Raw genomic sequence first — 16,358 nt, forward strand, 5'->3', positions numbered from 1 at the left:
TAAAACCCCAAAGACAATCCCGAGATGAATTGTGCGGAGATCTGAGTTAGGAGGGTGAAAATAGCCCGTAACTGTCCTGAGAGCCCCGCGAGGAGGCCGTGTGGGAAGAGAGCGGGCCCTGAGCAGCACGAGTCCCGCTTCAAAGGGCAGGACAAAGCTCTCCCGCTGCTACCAGCATCGTGCCATCTGGCATTGGCCTGCAGCCACCTCTGGGGTGCTCCGGAGGACCTGGCCACTGAAAACAGGACGTGAGGAATAACAAGTCCGGTCAGGAGGCAAAATGTTATTAAATAAATTGGCAAAAAGTCCAACAGAGACCCTGCAAACCGCCGCGGGGCCTTTAGGCAGACGACTTGTGTTACAGTGAGCGGGACCCACCTTCGTCCCCCCCATCGTCACCCCTTGCCTGCTTCTCCAGCGTTGCCCCCACGCCGTGACCCGGCTGCCGGGGGTAGGGGGTGGCACTGCCGGGACCCCGCAGCCATCGCTGGGGTCGTCCCCGCTCCGCAGGAGGAAGCCACGTCGTAGCCACCTCACCCAGTGCCTCCCAAGCAGAACAGACCAGCACCTGACCCCGCTGAATGTACTGAAAAGAAGGAGGGAAGCAACACTAAAGCGTTTACCCACTTCTTAACTCCACAGTCAAACTGGAAAAAAATGATTATCCTCGTGGTACAAAAGGGGAAACTGAGGCACAAAGGTGGCAACTCCCAGTTCTGCCCCCCCGGAGTCCGGGGCTGCACAGGCACAGAAGGAAAAGGCAATCCCTGCTCTGAGCACCTTAGAGGGCGGATTTGGTTGAAACAGTGACTTGTTGCACTTGGGCGTTCAGTGCATCCCCCAGCCCACCACGAACGGGAGGGCACTACGGAAATGTCAGCGCTTCAAAAAGAGACAAACCCACCAGCCCCTCGCTCACAAAACCCCTGAAAATACTCCCTAAGCCAAGTGCTCAACCGCTGCTTTTGCTTCCAGCAGCTGATGTTTTAGAAGATGTTAGCGGCACAAGTACATCATCAGCATTCTCCACGCATTAATTCCAAAGTACTTGGGTTAAAATACAGTCTGCAATGGGTGGTGTGGGTGTGTGCCAGACTGAGGATTGGAGGGTTTCGCTGTAAAGCAACTGATCGATGATTTATCAATCTCTTTATCTAGTTCTGAACAGAACTACTTCCTCCTTTCTCTGTTTTTTGCTCTTTTTTATGCATCTCCCTTATAATCCCAGCCTACAACCTCACACCCGTGCTCAGATAGTTCTGGACTTGCAGGACATACAGCAGGGAGACCAAAGAAGCAGAAAAAGGGTATTTTTTTAAGCATCTCCTCGCATTTGGGAAGCTGTGCTCTGCCCCTCAGTGATCCCATCTCCCCAGGGAACCTCCGCTCTGCAGAGTGCTTTTGTTTAAACTTCTAAACACTCAGCCACTTCTTTTTTTTTTTTTTTGGCAGAAAACCCTCTCAGTGCCACCTGGCCGCTTTTCCATCTCCCAGGAAGTTTTGCAGTGACCTGTGACAGAGCCAGAAATGCGGCTCGGCTGCGGCGGGGAGGGGGGAACATCGGCCAAGGCGCTGTCTGCTGCCGTCCCCCCGGCTGACCCCAGGCTCGCCACACTCGCATCCAGCCACTCGCATCAGCAGTGAGTCAGAAACAAAGAAGAAAAACCCTCGTGGGCTGCGATTCGCCCTTTATTGTGAACTCCAGACGTCATACGCGCACGGCTATAGATGGAGCTCGGGAGCCCAGGCCAGCCCAGTGCAAGCCCACGAGAGCTCAGTGATGGTGGTGGCGGTGCCGGTTGGTGGGGGGGGATGCTGTGTCTGTGTGGCTAAGGATGTGTTACAGAGGCGGGCTGGTCTTCATGTAACTAGAGAGCTCCTGTAATCCACAAAGGGTGAAGGCAGAGAGGGAGGACGAGGAGGTACCCTGTGTATTTCCCAGCCACGCTCTCCCCAAGAGGAGGCCGCCGGGAGCCCCCTCTCTGATTCCCCCCCCCCAATCTCCCTCCAGCGCAGCACACCAAGGAATGATGAAAAAAAATAATTCTGCAAAAAGGGTGAGTCGAATCGGTTCTTCTTTGGGGCACGGTGGGGTGGGGGAGGCTCCCGGATGTTTTGGGGAGGGGGGCTTGATTTCCAGTTGTTCGCTTTGCCTCTGCTCCCCCCGCCCTTGCCTTGGAAGAAAAAAAAAAAAACAACAACCCCCAACCAGATCCAAACCAAACCCAGCACCCGGCTCTCCTGCTGCCCAGCGCCTCTCCTTCCTCCCGAATCGGCCAGCAGATACTATTCTCCGCTCAGCGCGGAGCGATGTAGGCAGGCAGTTTTCATTTTTGATCACAAGGAAACGATAAAATACGGAGACACCATCTCTCCGTCGCTCTGTCTGCTCTGTGCCGCCTGCGTGTGTCTGCTGCGCCCAGAGATCTTATCGCTGCCTATGCAGGAATCTTAAATATAAACCCAAACATAGATTTCACCTCTAGGATTGAGAAAAGGCTCAAAAATGCAATTTCCACTGCAGTAAAAAAATCAGCTCGTTTAAATTCTCCCCGACACCCTCCTGTTCCTCTTTCCATGTGCAAATGCACGTTGCATGAGGCGAATATAACGTAACAGCCTTTCTTATATAATGCACAGTGGAACCCTGCCTGCGATTTTTGCATCGTCCCCTCGGTATTATTGTTGTGGCTTCATGTCTGCAGCAGAAAAATCTATGTAGAGTGAATCGAGCAAAGTACCTCGGTCCCAGCTTCGGTGGAGAGAGGGGCCGGAGGGAGGGGGAGGCGAAAGTTGGGCAAAGAGGGAGGGGGGGAGAAGAGGAGTGTAAAACCACGAATAATACCATTTTCCCCCATTTTCTTGCCTCTCTCTTTGTGTTAGGGGCACCAGGATGGAAACCAGCAATCTGTGCAGCCTGAGAAGGTCGGCTGGGTGCGGAAATTTTGCGGGAAAGGCATTTTTAGGGAAATCTGGAAAAACCGTTATGTGGTTTTGAAGGGAGATCAGCTTTACATCTCGGAGAAGGAGGTAGGATCGGTTTCATTTTCCTTTCCCATCCCCCCTTCCTTCCCTTTGCATATGAAAAGCACCCGCCGAGCAGCCCCAGCCCTTCCCCGCGCCCCTGCCCAGCCATCGCCCCTCCATCGGAGGGTTCTGGGGGGCTTCTCCTCTCCCCGAGCCGGCACCGGAGGAACCCGGCCTGGGTTGGTGTGTCAGCTCCAGCAGCGCCTCTCCCAGACAGCCCCGGCTGGGAGACATTTTCCCAGCGCTGGACACATGAAAGGATTCACTTGGCCAGAGTTAAACCCCTCGTCCTTCTCGCCGCGGCGGTGGAACGGCGATGCCAGCTTCCCTCTGTGCCTGTCCTCTGTCATTAAGTTCGACAGTGGTCTTGTTCCCAGCTGCTGCCCTGCTCTGTTTGGAAATAACTCTGGTCTCCCAGCTGGAATCGAGCCATTCACGGGGCCCTTATCTCTTGTATTTTCTTCCCCCTCAACCACCCCGCAAGAGGACAACAGGGAAATTTAACCACCTTGTTGAAAAACATGCCCCCCTCTCCTCCCCCTCGGCTCCGCTCCACATAGGCTGAGGTTTGGGCTTTAATGGAGTGTTTACATTAGACTTAATTGGATGTGACTATCAGGCTGAGCGTTGCAGGCTCTGGCAGGCTGGGACCCGGCTGTCCTTGCGCAGCCTCCCCCCTTTAGTTTTTGTCTTGATAAATTCATCAGGCAGAAATCCCCAGGCAACAGCTACTCCCCCCTCAGATTACCCTTGAAAAAACTCAGCGAGAGGTGTGTGCCCCCACGCAGGGGCACGGGGGCTGTTTGGAGCCAGGCCGCTGTCAGAGGGGACGGGGCATTTGGGCTGAAAATACGCATCTGGGTCTCAGTTTCCTCCCCGAAGTGGAGGTTACTCCGACGGGCGTTGCAGGGCGGCCGGTTGTTCAGAGGCGGCTGCCAGGCCCGGCTTTATCAGTTTAGGATCTGGAGAGATAATAGGGCGCAGAGCGCCAGGCATAATTTGATTTAGAGGCTAATTGAATCACGGGGCATGGCAAAGTGCAGATGGATCAGGGGTTATTAGAGCACAGAAATAGCCTAAAAGTGGAGTGAAAGGCCAGGTCGCGCGTGGGTACGTGTTGGCATCTCACAGCTCGCTCCCGTTCTGCTCCGGAACCGGAGAGACGCGCGTGCGGGGAATAAACGTTGCCTGCGGGCGCCTGGGCGATGCTCAGGTGAGGAGACACAGTAAGGCGAAGGTTAGACACTGTAGGCAACACCAGTGGTAATGAGACATTAAACCTGTGATGAATCTATAAATTTATGGATGGGAAACGTTAGATGGATGCGAGAGTACACGGCGAGCGGTTCGGATCTCCTTTGATCTGTGGTCCTTCCAAATTTTCCAGCCCGTGCGGTGTGTGTTTCCCAACAGCAGGCCTGCTGGTCCCGCGTGGCTCTTACGAGCAGCTCCGGGGCCACAGATCAGAGTTTAGAAACTGCTCGACAGACAGATTCTGTGGCTGGAAGGATTTTACCAGCCTGGGTCAATGGTTCTTCCGTACCGGGGCCCCGACTCAGGGCAGCGCCGAAGCACGGGGTTGAGCGGAACCGTGCGCTTCAGCCCAGTTAACGGGGATCGAACTGGAGCGTTGTGCTTTTAGAGCCAGGACTTGGAAAAGAGAAGTAACCATGACCAAGGGCAAATGGTAGGGGAGCTGCCGGCTCGGATCAGGCTGCATCGGCTGGGCCCACACAGCTGGAACCGCCGGGAAGGGACTGGGAATAGGCTGGACTGGGCGGCTCTGGGGTGGTAAAGTCCCTGTAGGTTGGGCGGCTGCGTGGGAGCGTTGGCGGGAGCTGCGCGGCCCTTCGAGAGGTGTGAAGGCGCAGGATCAGCGATGGGACTGAATAACACCGACACTCGTAGCTGAGTTAGCAGGGAGGTTGCTTAAGTGGGTTTGGGGGGACTTAGAGACAGGCACGGGAACTTTTTAGGGTCCCTCTCAGCACCATTCAGCGGGGGACGGAGTCCTGCGGGTGTGTGGAGGGGGAACCCGGCCCCCGCAGCGGCTCTCCGGGACGGCAAAGCCGCGCTGTGCGGCCCAACGCGCTCCCGTCCGCAGTGTGCGAACCCTCCCTTTGGTAGGAAATACTCTGGATTTTGCCTGGGAAAACAAAGAGTGTTCTCCAGAATCCTGACCACCCTGACATCATCAGCTGGACCGCCCCGGGCTGCGGGACCGCTGGGATGTCCCGCACACCCAGCGCTGCCGGGTGGGTGGTGATGACTCTCTCTGGTACCTCAACTGTTTGAACCCTGGGGAATAAACTGATGGCCAAAGGCTCTGCTTGGCTCAGGAGCAGGAAAACCTGCGCCAGCGACAATGTTCCTACAGGAATCACCACCAGTGAGGATGTGCAGGAAAAAGATGTCTGTCTGTCCCTCCCTCCCTCCCAAATACGTCCAGGTAGCTACTGCTCAAATGTCTGTGCTCTGAGCCCAGAGGAGGGACGAGCTGGCTGAGGGGCCGTGCGGGTGCTAGTTCTGAACAAGGAGCACTTGTATTTTTTTCAGGGAGCGTGCATGTATTTCTTTAGGGGGAAAAAAACTCATGCTTGTGCAACCGAGGCAGTGCTGTGGCTCTACGTGTACGAGTATGTGTGTGAAAGACCATAAATAACATGAGGCAGCGACTGCCTATGTCTTTATATGGAAGAATCTGGGGTTGTGTAGAAATGTGGTTACAGAGGTAACATCTGGCTGCCTGCATGTGCACCGTGTGTCTGCGGGAAGGAAGGATGCGCCTGTGCCACGGGCTCTGGCATCTCCGACAACCTCCAGATACGCGGCGGCTCCGGCAGCCGGGACCGTGCCCGGCGCTGCCCACCGGGGTGAGCACGTTCCTGTGTGCGTGGACGGACGGAGGCCACGCGTGTGGCGGCGCTGCCGGTCGCTCTGCGCTCCCCACGCTTTCTGTTCAAAGACAAGACGGGGCTTTGAACACACGGTGCAGGTTTTTGGTGCTGCCTGGGCCTTTGTGTACCAACAGGAGCTGAGATGTGCCCCGGGGAGGGCGGCAGCCAGCGCTCCCTCCTGTCCTGACGTCTTAACGCGTGTGGCAGAGCTCTGCTCCTGGAGCACGAGGCTCCCTCTGCGCGCTCGCCTTTCCTGGCAGCAGGTGCCTGCAGCTCCCGCAAATAGCTGAATAAATTGGGGTTTGTCAAGCAGAACAGGATGGAGCCTCTTTTGTTTTTTCACACATCAGATTATGCCCAGTGGAGAAAATGGAGCCACTGCTGGGTTGCGCTGATGAGTTGTGTGAGAGGCTCTTCGCTGCTCCGGAGAAAGGCCCCTGCGCTCGTGAATCCCTGCCACTGGCCGTGGGGCTGCTGGATGCAGCCAGAGAGAGAATTAAATAGTGGAGACCCTGAGGAGACGTGAACAGAAAACTCCAGTGGAAACGGCCACTAGACAGGTTGAATCTCAGCCCGATTCCTGCAGTGACAGGAGAGGAGACTCAACTGTCTGTTTCAGCAAAAGATCAAAGTCCTTCTCTGCTATAAATTATTTTTGCTCCATCAAAGCCATCGGAGCACCGTGGATTTGGTGGATGGAGCTGATGAGTTAACTCTCGTATTAACCTCAGTGTTCCTTGTCAGCTTCTCTTAAGCTCAGCAGCTGCTCTAGAACAGGAGGCAGGTTGTTTAGCGGGTAAAGCAGGACTCCCGGCCTCTCCCCGCCAGCTCAGATTACCACAGAAGAAGGGGTTAAATACCAGCACTCCTGGATGCTCTCCTCCCTTCTGCCACGCACTCCCTAAATGAATTCGAACCAGACATTTATTTACTTTTGCCTGAATTTCTCCATCTGGAATGCAGGGCTAATAATACTCCTCTCCCTGAGGCACAAGGTGCCAAGGAAGGGGGAATTGTCTGTCACCCCCTGTGGGATCCCGCGGGGAAGACGTCAGCTCAGGGCAGGTGCTGATGTTGCACGAAGACAACGCGGGGCAGTGAAACTGCTCGGAGCCGAGCACGGGTCTGATATCTGGAAGGGCTGAAGGGATAGGGAAGGCTGACTCCCACAGGCAGGCAGATTATCAAAATCCCATCAACATCCACATTGATTCCTGCTGGGAATCTCTGTGCTTTTTCAGGACCTGGGCTAGCCCTGATTTATTTATTTTGGTTAGAAGATGTGAACGCCTGACAGACTCCTGGGCTTTCTCCCTGGCAGAAACCAAGTCTCTAAGGAGAGGAAATATATTTTATCAGACCAGCTGATACACCTGGAAAATGCAAACAGGGCTTTGGAGGGATGTTCTTTTACCTTTGGAAGCTGTGAAACCCTCTCCCACACCCAGAACCTTTTGCTCTTCCAACCATGCACCAAAATGGGAGCTGAGGCTCAGTCCTTGTCCAGCCGGGGGCTCGGAGCCTGCCCAGCGATCCGTACCCCTGCTGCAAGCCGAACTCGGTGAACTTATGCAAAAAAAAAAAAAAAAAACCTTCATTATTTAGCATTTGGTCATCAGCCAAAAAAAGCATTCAGGGCAGAACCGCGCCAGGCAAGAAGTGCTGAAGGCAGCTGAGCTCCGCCGAGCAGCACCTCCTCGGTATCATTTTTGCATCTTTTTCCTCTTGCTCTCCTCCACAGCGGTTCCCTCCTCCCCTGCAAATTTCTGGTAATTGTTCTCTTGTTTCTAGCACAGCTTTGTGATCGCTTTGCACTTGGGAATCGCAGTCGGACTGAGGCAGACACAGCTGGGCTCCTACCACTTCCTGTCAGGAAGCCCAGGGCTTGTCCAGACACCATGAACGGACTCTGTGACGAGGAGATGTTAATGAGGAAACGCTTCTCGGGGCTTCCTTAAGCCTTTTCTTGTTTGCTACCAAAAGCAGCGACTCAATTAGCACAAGAGCACTTGAGAAGTAGTCTGTTCTCGCTCCTCATTTGTTACAGCACCAGCAAACACTGCACAACCCTCTCCCTGCCTGGAAGGGGCGTGTGTGTGTGTGTGTGTGTGTGTGTGTGTGTGTGCAGGGGGGGGCATATTTGAAGTCGTGTCTAGAGTCACATACGTGGTTCACGCGTGTGCTGGAGCCTGCAAAGTACTTGTGGTGTTTCTGTGCACGTGCTGCTCGCACGCCCGGAGCTGCGGCGAGGTTCAGGGGGTGCATCTGCAGGTGGTGAACGTCTCTGCGTGCGGGGGGGGCCGCGTTTGCCACCTCTGTCACGTCTGCGGTTGGTAGGTGAGGAAAATACGTCGGTGTCCGTCACGTTCAGCACACGCAAGGGGTTAGAGCCGGGCAATCACAGACGTGTTTAGGGACAGCGGCAGCGCCGAGTGTCAGTCTGGTGTGTAAACCCCTGGCTTTTGGCTACACAACAAGAGTCTGTGGCTGCCTGGCCGGGACCCGCTGCCCTTCTGCACCTCTCCTGCTCTCGCTCTTTCCAGCCGCCCTTTCCCTTCTTCCTCCCGCTGCTCGGCCCGGCTCCGCTCTACGCTCTGCCGAGCAAGGTGAAAACTTGCAGCCAAGTGTCTTTTCTGTCTCGACGACACCGTCCTGCATAGCCAGGGAGGGGGTCAAAGGCCACGTGGGCAGAAAGGACACGCAGCCTGACTCTCTCTGCCTGGAACAGGGGGAGCGTGGGAGAGGAGGCAGCATGGCCTCGGGGTTCAAGCGCAGCGCTGGGATGCAGAAAAGCTGGTTTCAGGACGTTCTTCAGGGGCCAGCGGCTTCTCAGGGGCCCGTGTTTCTGGTAGCCTTGGCTGCCGACTCTCTGGGGCAAGGGGCTGGAGTAGATGCTGGCAACTTTGTGCCGCCACCCCCTCGCTAGCCCAGGGCAGCAATCCGGACGTGAGCAGGCGGGAGGGTCGTGCCCACACCCCGGAGCTGCGGGTGCAGCGTCCCGCTCAGGACGTGGGTGTGCAGAGGGGCCATTTCTGTGCCACCGAGGCCCAGAGGCTCTGGCCAAAACCAGGCTCCTGCTGTGCCAGCAACTGCACAAACCCACAATCTATATCCCCGTCTTCTCCCCACCCGCACACATTAACTGGAACTGAAGAAGGAAGGAGCGAACCATCTGCCGTGTCCCACTGTACAGGGACCGTTCCACCCCGTGTCCGCGGCATTTTGCAGGTCTCTTATTGCAACACATGAAACTCTCCCGACGCTCCCTGTATCGCTTCTTCTAGTTCCCTTGCGGACCAGAACCGTGTAGTTACCTCCCTCGTGCCGCCGGGGAACTGAGAAGGACGAGGAGCCAGTGACGGGACGTTAAAGTCAGGTCTCCCCCATCCCCTGCCAGCCCCCTCACCGGTGCTGCATCCCAGAGCCGGTGGTGCCCACACGGCTGGAGTCCTGGCTTAGGGCCAGCCTGATTTTAGCTAAACTCTGCAGAAATTTCTGTCCCTTGCTAGAGGGTAGAACCGCTCAGCTTGAGGAAGTGAAACTTTCCTCTCAGCTCGAGAGGGGAACATGCTGGCTGATGCTGTCCCCAAGGCTGCCCATGTTTGGATATTCAGCTTTACAGAAAAACTGTAGGTTTCTCGTTACGCCCTGAGCCACATTATGACCTCTTGAATGTCTCGTGGATACGTTACACTCGGTGTCTTGTGATTTTCTGTACCTTCCGCATTTGCTTTGAGCCATTTCACATCTCAACAGGGAACTGCTCAAACAAATCTCCACCAAACCAACCTAAGGAAAACCACAGAGCTTTGCCTGGGGACTGAGCGACTGTCCTTGGTTTGGCCCCAAAACACAGCCTGGACCTGAATCGAGGAGGTTCGGAGTTGTTGCAGGTGACAACTTGATGAGGGAGGGAATTTTAACTCTCTGTCAGTGAGACATCCAAGGGGCAGTTCTTTTACACCACTTTAGGGATCCTCCCATTGCCAGAACAGGAGAAAACAGGCCTTTGGAAGCGTGACTAGCTGGAAGGCCAGAAATAAGCCCTACGAGCCTTTGGGAGAAGGTACTTGGGCACCGTGGCTGCTGTTCTGACCCCCTACGTGGCCAGAGGCTCGCCACGGCCCGCGGGCGCAGGGTAGTGCTGGCGTCGCGTGGGGCTGACCCTGCTGGGGCAGCAGCTGCGGGGCCGAGGCGTGTCAGAAATGCAGCTCCTCTCCTTGACCCGCAGCGACGCGCCAGCAATGTCGGCCTCAGCACGTCTCGCCGCTGACCGCGGGCCCAGATTAGCCGCTGGCTGCGTGGCTGCCCGCAGCCGAGCTACACCCCAAGCAGCGGCAGCTGCCACGGGGGGTGCGGGGACCGTCTGGTCTAATGGCTCCGGGGTCTAACGAACCCTGCTTTAGGGACCTGGCTTTGGCTTAGGTGGTGGGGGACACCTCGGGTTCCTTCTCTGTGCCTCAGTTTCCCTTCCCTCGCCTGGGGGGAGTGTGGGAGCATTTCTGGGAAGGTGGAGAGGAACCAGGCTGAACCCCAGGACAAGAAACTGTTCCATGCGCCTAGGGCAGGTACAATACGGAGAGCAAAGCCAGCAGACAGCCATGGCAGCAGTTCCTGGGATTTATATACCATAATCCTTTCAATCCAGAGCTTCCTGCAGGGCGAGGAGTGCAGGACCTACCTGCCCATGAGGCTCCCAGACCTGACAGCTCGCTGCATGCCAGGCACTCAGCAGCTGTGAGGAAGGAAAGACCTGCTGGCCACCTCCCAGCTAGCCATGATTTTGCCAAAATCAACCCTCCAGGCCTCTCCCTTCTTAGCACCTTAAGCCAAGCGGTCCCTGATTCCTCTCAGCCTCAAACTACAGTGTGAGAGACCTTAAGAACGATTAGTGAAAGCAGCAGGATCCACAAAATACCCACAGAGCCCCGGCTGCTTCACAGGCGGGTGTGCAGAGCCCTGCAGCGGGCAGGAGAGGAGACCCCTCCCAGACAGGGAAGCTTTTTCTTGACTCCCTAGAAGGAGCTGTAGAAAAGAGGAACTGTCAGGCCCTGGGGAGCCGGTTTAAGCTGCCTTCCCTGCAAGTTAGAGAGCAAGAAACAAACTGTCTGGGGGTGGAGAACCCCCCCAAAGTGTGGGGATGGGGAACCAGACTGAAGACTGTTCAGAGGAGATGGTCAGCCCTTCCCAGAACTCAAAGAGTTTCAAGTTCAGCATCTGAGACTAAAAATCACCCCTCACTTCCAAAAATCTGTGTTCGGCAAAGAAGAAAACAAACAAGCAAACGTAATGGTCACAGTAAATCTCCAGCACTGGGCTTAACGCCTCAGAGCCAGCACCCCGGGTGCGTGAGGAGCTGTGGCAGCTCACCCGGACCTGACCGAAGCTCCCTGGTGCTGCGCTGCTGCCGCCGCCGTTCCCTGACAACCTGCAGCTCGGGACGGAGCCATCGCGCTTCCTCCCCTCCTCCTGAGAACCGACACCCGCGGCCGCTTCCTCCCAGAGGTCTCCAAAACGTTATCCAAAGGCCTGCGGGTTGCTGGCGCGCTGGGAACGCATCCAACCAAATTCTCTGCTGGTGAAACCTGAAGGGTTTTATTTGGGTGGCTCCAACCTCCCTGAAATTGTGGAGGAGGGCAGACACCCCGCAGGTTTGTCACCCACCTCCTGCCAACGTAGGTGACCGGGGTTTAGGCTTTGCTGACCGTGTGGTTCCAGCAGTTTTGTGGGTCTTCAGGGGTTGTTTTTTTCTTCTTTTTTTTTACAGAGGATGTAAAAATATTTTACAGCCTCTGAGCACTCATCCTCTCCTGCCTCTGAGCTTGCTCTGCTCTGTAATTCGTGCCCACCACCTCCCTCTCCTTGGCCTCGGTAGCCTCCCACAAAGGACAAAAGAGCTGGCTGGTACTTTTGAAGTTTGCCTTTCACCTTCCCTCTCTCTAGTTTCACTCTGTACACACTGGCTGCTCTGTTATTTCGCTTACTCCTCTGCCTGCTTGTCTCAGTGCAGGAGAGAGGGGGGCAATCCGTTGGCAGTGGCCCTCGCGAGAGCAGACCGTTGTCCTTCCTGCGCCCCGGGAAATCACCGCCACTGCGTCACCGCAGCGGAGCCCGTCTCAGGCCGAGGCCGAGTCCTCCTCCCACCACCAAGGCAGAACAAAGCCACGTTCAAATGACTGAATTACAGCCCCACTCACTTTATGGCCTCATTATACTACCAAGGCTGTGTTCGAGAGGGAATCAATTCAAAGTGAGCGCAAACCTGCCTTTGCTCCTGGGCTGCAGCTCTGGCTGAAGGGCAGACGGACCCGGAGGCACCTGACTCACATCCTAAACAGTTGCCACGTGCAACCCACCCCCACAAAATACCCTGGGGGAGGATGAACCTGCCCACCTTGGCTGAAACTTAGAAATGGGACCCCAGCGTCATCATTTAATGCAAATAGATGTTGCTTATTCTCAGTCCTTAAGCGTTTGAGAAGGGGTCTGCGCCCGCATAGGGCGCTCTGGCGGAAGCGATACATCGCCTGTGCGTGTGCCGTGCAGAAAGCGGCGCAAAGGCACCAAGTCCAAGTGTTTTCAAGGACTAACTGCACCCCAAGGGTGTTGATCCGAACCAATTACACCCGTAATCGACAGCCTCCCGTAGATATTCCTCGAGGGGATGTTTGAGTCCCGGCTCCCCTGAGTTCACAGTGTCTGAGAAAGGAGCGGAGGGCTGGGGAAGTCCCAGCGACCCACATGAGCCAACATCTGGAGGAAGGATTTCTGCCTCAGCCGCTGGGTCACAGCTGGGGGCTCGGGGGGGGATCGGCTTTTCCTGCTGCAAATGAATAGGGTTGAATTCAGCCAAGATTCTTGGAAAGAGGGTGGTGCTGGGAAGAGATAAAAGCCGATTAGAAATGCACAGGGAGGATGTATAGACATTATCTGCGAGAGGCATTTCCGTGTCTGTCCATAAGGGCCCATTCACGGTGGCTTTGTGAGCAGAAATAAGCAACAGGGGCTTCAGCAGTGGGTGTGTACAGTGGCTGCCTCCTCGTTCGTGAAGACAAAGTCGGGGATAGAGGGAAGAAGGATAGAGGGGGGACTGCAGGCGTTATGCAAGGCCTGAGGATCATTTTATCTGTGTGTCTGGTTAGAAAGCTGCTTACAGCACCTTACTCAGCCTCTTTGTTTAAATTCTACTAAAAAGATCATGGGGAATTCCTTCAGCGCTTCCCAAAACTAGGGAGGAAACAAATGGGGTGGAGTCCTCGCAAGGAATCCGAGAGCTACGACCTCATCACCATCTGCCCTTCTGGCACCTGAGTTACTCAAACTCCGCTGCAGATCCCAGCCTGGAGTTGGATTAAGCAGATCGACGTGGATCTGAGTCTGCTACGGCTCTGTCCTTAGCGGACACGCAAAACCAAGTTCTCTCCCATCCCAGTTACCTACATTCTTCTGTTTACTGCAGAAAGAGTAGAGCTGCCCTGGTGTAGGAGCGGGGTGTGAGGACAGAATCACAGCACCACAGACTGGTTTGGGTTGGGAGGGACCTCTAAGGTCTCCCCGGAGCCTTCTCTCCTCCAGCTGAACCCCCCAACTCTCTCAGCCCGTCCTCACAGGGGGGTGCTCCAGCCCCCCGAGCATCTTCGTGGCCTCCTCTGGCCCCGCTCGAGCAGGTCCGTGTCCTTCTGCTGTTGGTGCCCCCAGAGCTGGTGCCTCTGCCAGCGAAGGCCAAGCCCTAGCACTCCCTTCTTGAAACTTCCCATGAAGACCCTGGCTGCTGAAGGTTGCTGGGGCCTGGCCATCACCCAGCAGTGAAAGCCCAAACAAAACCCTTGATCTGGGCCCTCACTGGTGCCTGATGGCTTCTGCCCGGAGCCCCTTCGCAAGGGATGAGGCTCGGCAGCGGGGGAGAGCAGCACGCGCAGCGTGTCAGTAATCTGGGACTGGATGTGCTTCATCCACCCCCCAAATCAGCTGTCAGCACAGGCTTCGGTAATACCACCAGGTTAAAAATAGGAAGTGCTAATCTTTATCCCTCAAACTTTTGTTATGCTGTCTCCAGAAAAGCAACAAGCGCTAATGTGATTGCCCCTTTTAATCAGCAGATGAAAGTCCACCTCCTCCCGGCATCTCCTGCCTCCGCACGAGCCTCCTCCGAGCAGACAGGGTCCTCTCCTTGCTGATGGAGTAAATCCTGTTCGTTTTGAGGGTCCACAAGCACAAACACTGTGTCTGATCACACCTGCAAGTCAGTTCAGCCGAGCTCCGGGAACTTTGGGGGTGGGAGAGGCAGTTAAGTCCCAAAGGAATCTGTAGCAAAGCAGGAATTAACCTAGGAGACTACGATTTTCAAGTTATCCTTCGAAATACAACCCCTTCATTCCAGAATAGACTCAAGTCAAAACTATTGTGTTAAAATCGCTGCTTCTCCCCCCAAAACCAAGCGCAGCACTCCCCAGCTAATAGTGCTATTACTGCAGTTGTGTCTTAAGGTGGAAGACACTTGCACAAGGTTTCGGTGACCGCAGAACACACCAGAGGCTGCAGCACGAATTCTGTGCGTTCAAACCCCCCGTGCAGACACGGCTCCAGCCAGGCACCCGCGGGCTTGCAGCAGCAGCTGCCCCGTTACTGCCTCTCCGACATCTGCAACGCTGTCATTTTATTTTTGTTTTGCAGGTAAAAGATGAAAAAAACATACAGGAAATGTTTGACCTGAGTGATTATGAGAAATGTGAAGAGCTCAGGAAGTCCAAAAGCAGAAGTAAAAAGAACCACAGCAAATTTACCCTCGCCCACTCCAGACAGCCTGGAAACACGGTAAGCTTTGCTCCCCAGCACGCCGCCAGCCCGAGAAAGGCACCGGCCCCCGGGGTGGGCAGGCTGGCCCTCGCTGCTGGCCACACCGGCTGGGGCTGGCACTGGCCAGGCCGAGCTGTGTAGGAGCCCAGATTGAGTCGTTTAATATCTGTGAACATCCACTGACCACGTCAGGACCGACAGCAACAGTGAGAGGTGGAGGGAGGAGCCGTGTTTCTGCTGGGAGAGGACTGGGGCCTCTGGTGTACAGAGTAAATCCAACCAAGCGCTGAGCTGGTTTCCCTGAGAGCATTCCGACTTTGGGAAGGTGTCAGAACACGTGCCAGGAGCAAGGACAAAGCCGTTTCCCTGCCGCCGCTCCTGGCAGCTGTGGTTTAGCTGACTGCACTTGTTCAGTCACGGGGGGGGAGCAGGGAAGGGAGGGATGCTGCTGCTCCTTGGGTTCGCTGCCCAGATTTGGGCAGCATCAAAAGAACTGCACGGGAATTTGTCCCAGGAGTACTTTCTGCCCAGAGGAAAACTAAAAAGTGCCAGAATGCGGGCACTGCTACCTAGGAGCTGGACTTCCCACGAGGTCTCAGTTGCCACTGCAAAAAGAGATCCAGTCTCTAACTACAAGCTGTCTCTGGCACGCACCCACCCACAGCCACACACGTGAGCTGGATTTACACTATCAATTCTGACTTGTTTCAGTAGACCAAGCTTGCCCGCCCCACGCTGATAAGGATTGTATAACACCGTGAAATGTGAAAAGGGAAGGGGAAAATGGAAAGCGGCTGCACTGTCCCCAAGTGCCCTGAGCAACGGAGGGAACGGAACAAAATGCTGTGGAGGCTAAAACTCATTTCTACTGATTATCCAACAAAAAATACCCTTAAGGATCCTGGATCCCCTGTAGATGCCGTATTTTCAGAACCGCTCTGCCCTCAGTGTGCTTCTGACATATCAAAGTATGGAAAATCCAGCTCCTTCTGTGGGCACCTACTGTAGCTGCTTGTCTAACAGCCTCTGTCAAAATCCGAGGTGGCAACAGATAAATGGCATGTGAGCAGCAGATGCACAGAAAGGCTGCATCATCCTTTGATGAGGGCAAAATCTAGGATGGTGTGTGGGAAGGCAAAGAGGGGGAAGGAGGAGCTGCAGCCACGAGGGAAGTAAATATGGCACACAGGCTTTGGTTTGAAAAGCTGGGTATTGGGAGGAACTGGCAAGTTTGTATTGCAGAGGGCTGGCAAGAGGCGAGGCCGGGTGCAGCGTGCGGCAGCCCAGCGCCGTTTTGCAGGACTGGAGGATCAGGTCGAAATTAAAGCAAGGCAGCTGCAAGGCCGGGTAGCTTGGCTGTGGGCAGGGACAGTGTGAAAGCGCCTCTGTACGAGTTTAGTCACTGGCACTGACCTGAATTCCCTCTTTTGTAGGCACCAAATCTGATCTTCCTGGCTGTGAGTCCAGAAGAGAAAGAGTCCTGGATTAACGCCCTCAACTCGGCAATCACACGGGCTAAAAACCGCATCCTAGATGAGGTGAGCGGGACTCAGGGCTGGGCTCAGGCTCCGTTGTCTCATCTCGGGTGAAGATTTGAGACTGCTGGAGGCAGCAGCAGCCCCTCCTACCCTCTCCATT

The 16,358-nt window shown here is 55.3% G+C and overlaps 1 protein-coding gene across 3 annotated transcripts in view; it reads left to right on the top strand.

Annotated features, from left to right (window-relative positions):
- Positions 1–1,460: 1,460 nt before the first annotated feature.
- Positions 1,461–16,358, top strand: part of PLEKHO1 (pleckstrin homology domain containing O1) — a 28,289-nt gene continuing 13,391 nt past the window's right edge. For 2 of the 3 annotated variants that reach the window (XR_012621157.1, XM_074809220.1), the window contains exons 1-4: positions 1,462–2,057; positions 2,884–3,030; positions 14,598–14,738; positions 16,154–16,258. Coding sequence is in view for 2 of the 3 variants with exons in the window: in XM_074809220.1 (XP_074665321.1) it covers positions 2,028–2,057; positions 2,884–3,030; positions 14,598–14,738; positions 16,154–16,258 (423 nt within the window). In the remaining variant the exon portion in view is untranslated. Of the gene's footprint in view, positions 2,058–2,883; positions 3,031–14,597; positions 14,739–16,153; positions 16,259–16,358 lie in introns of all 3 variants that reach the window. The other variant, XM_074809221.1, reaches the window with a different exon arrangement.

The sequence above is a fragment of the Strix aluco genome, chromosome 30 (genome assembly GCF_031877795.1).
Source record: "Strix aluco isolate bStrAlu1 chromosome 30, bStrAlu1.hap1, whole genome shotgun sequence".
NCBI classification, from domain to species: domain Eukaryota; kingdom Metazoa; phylum Chordata; class Aves; order Strigiformes; family Strigidae; genus Strix; species Strix aluco.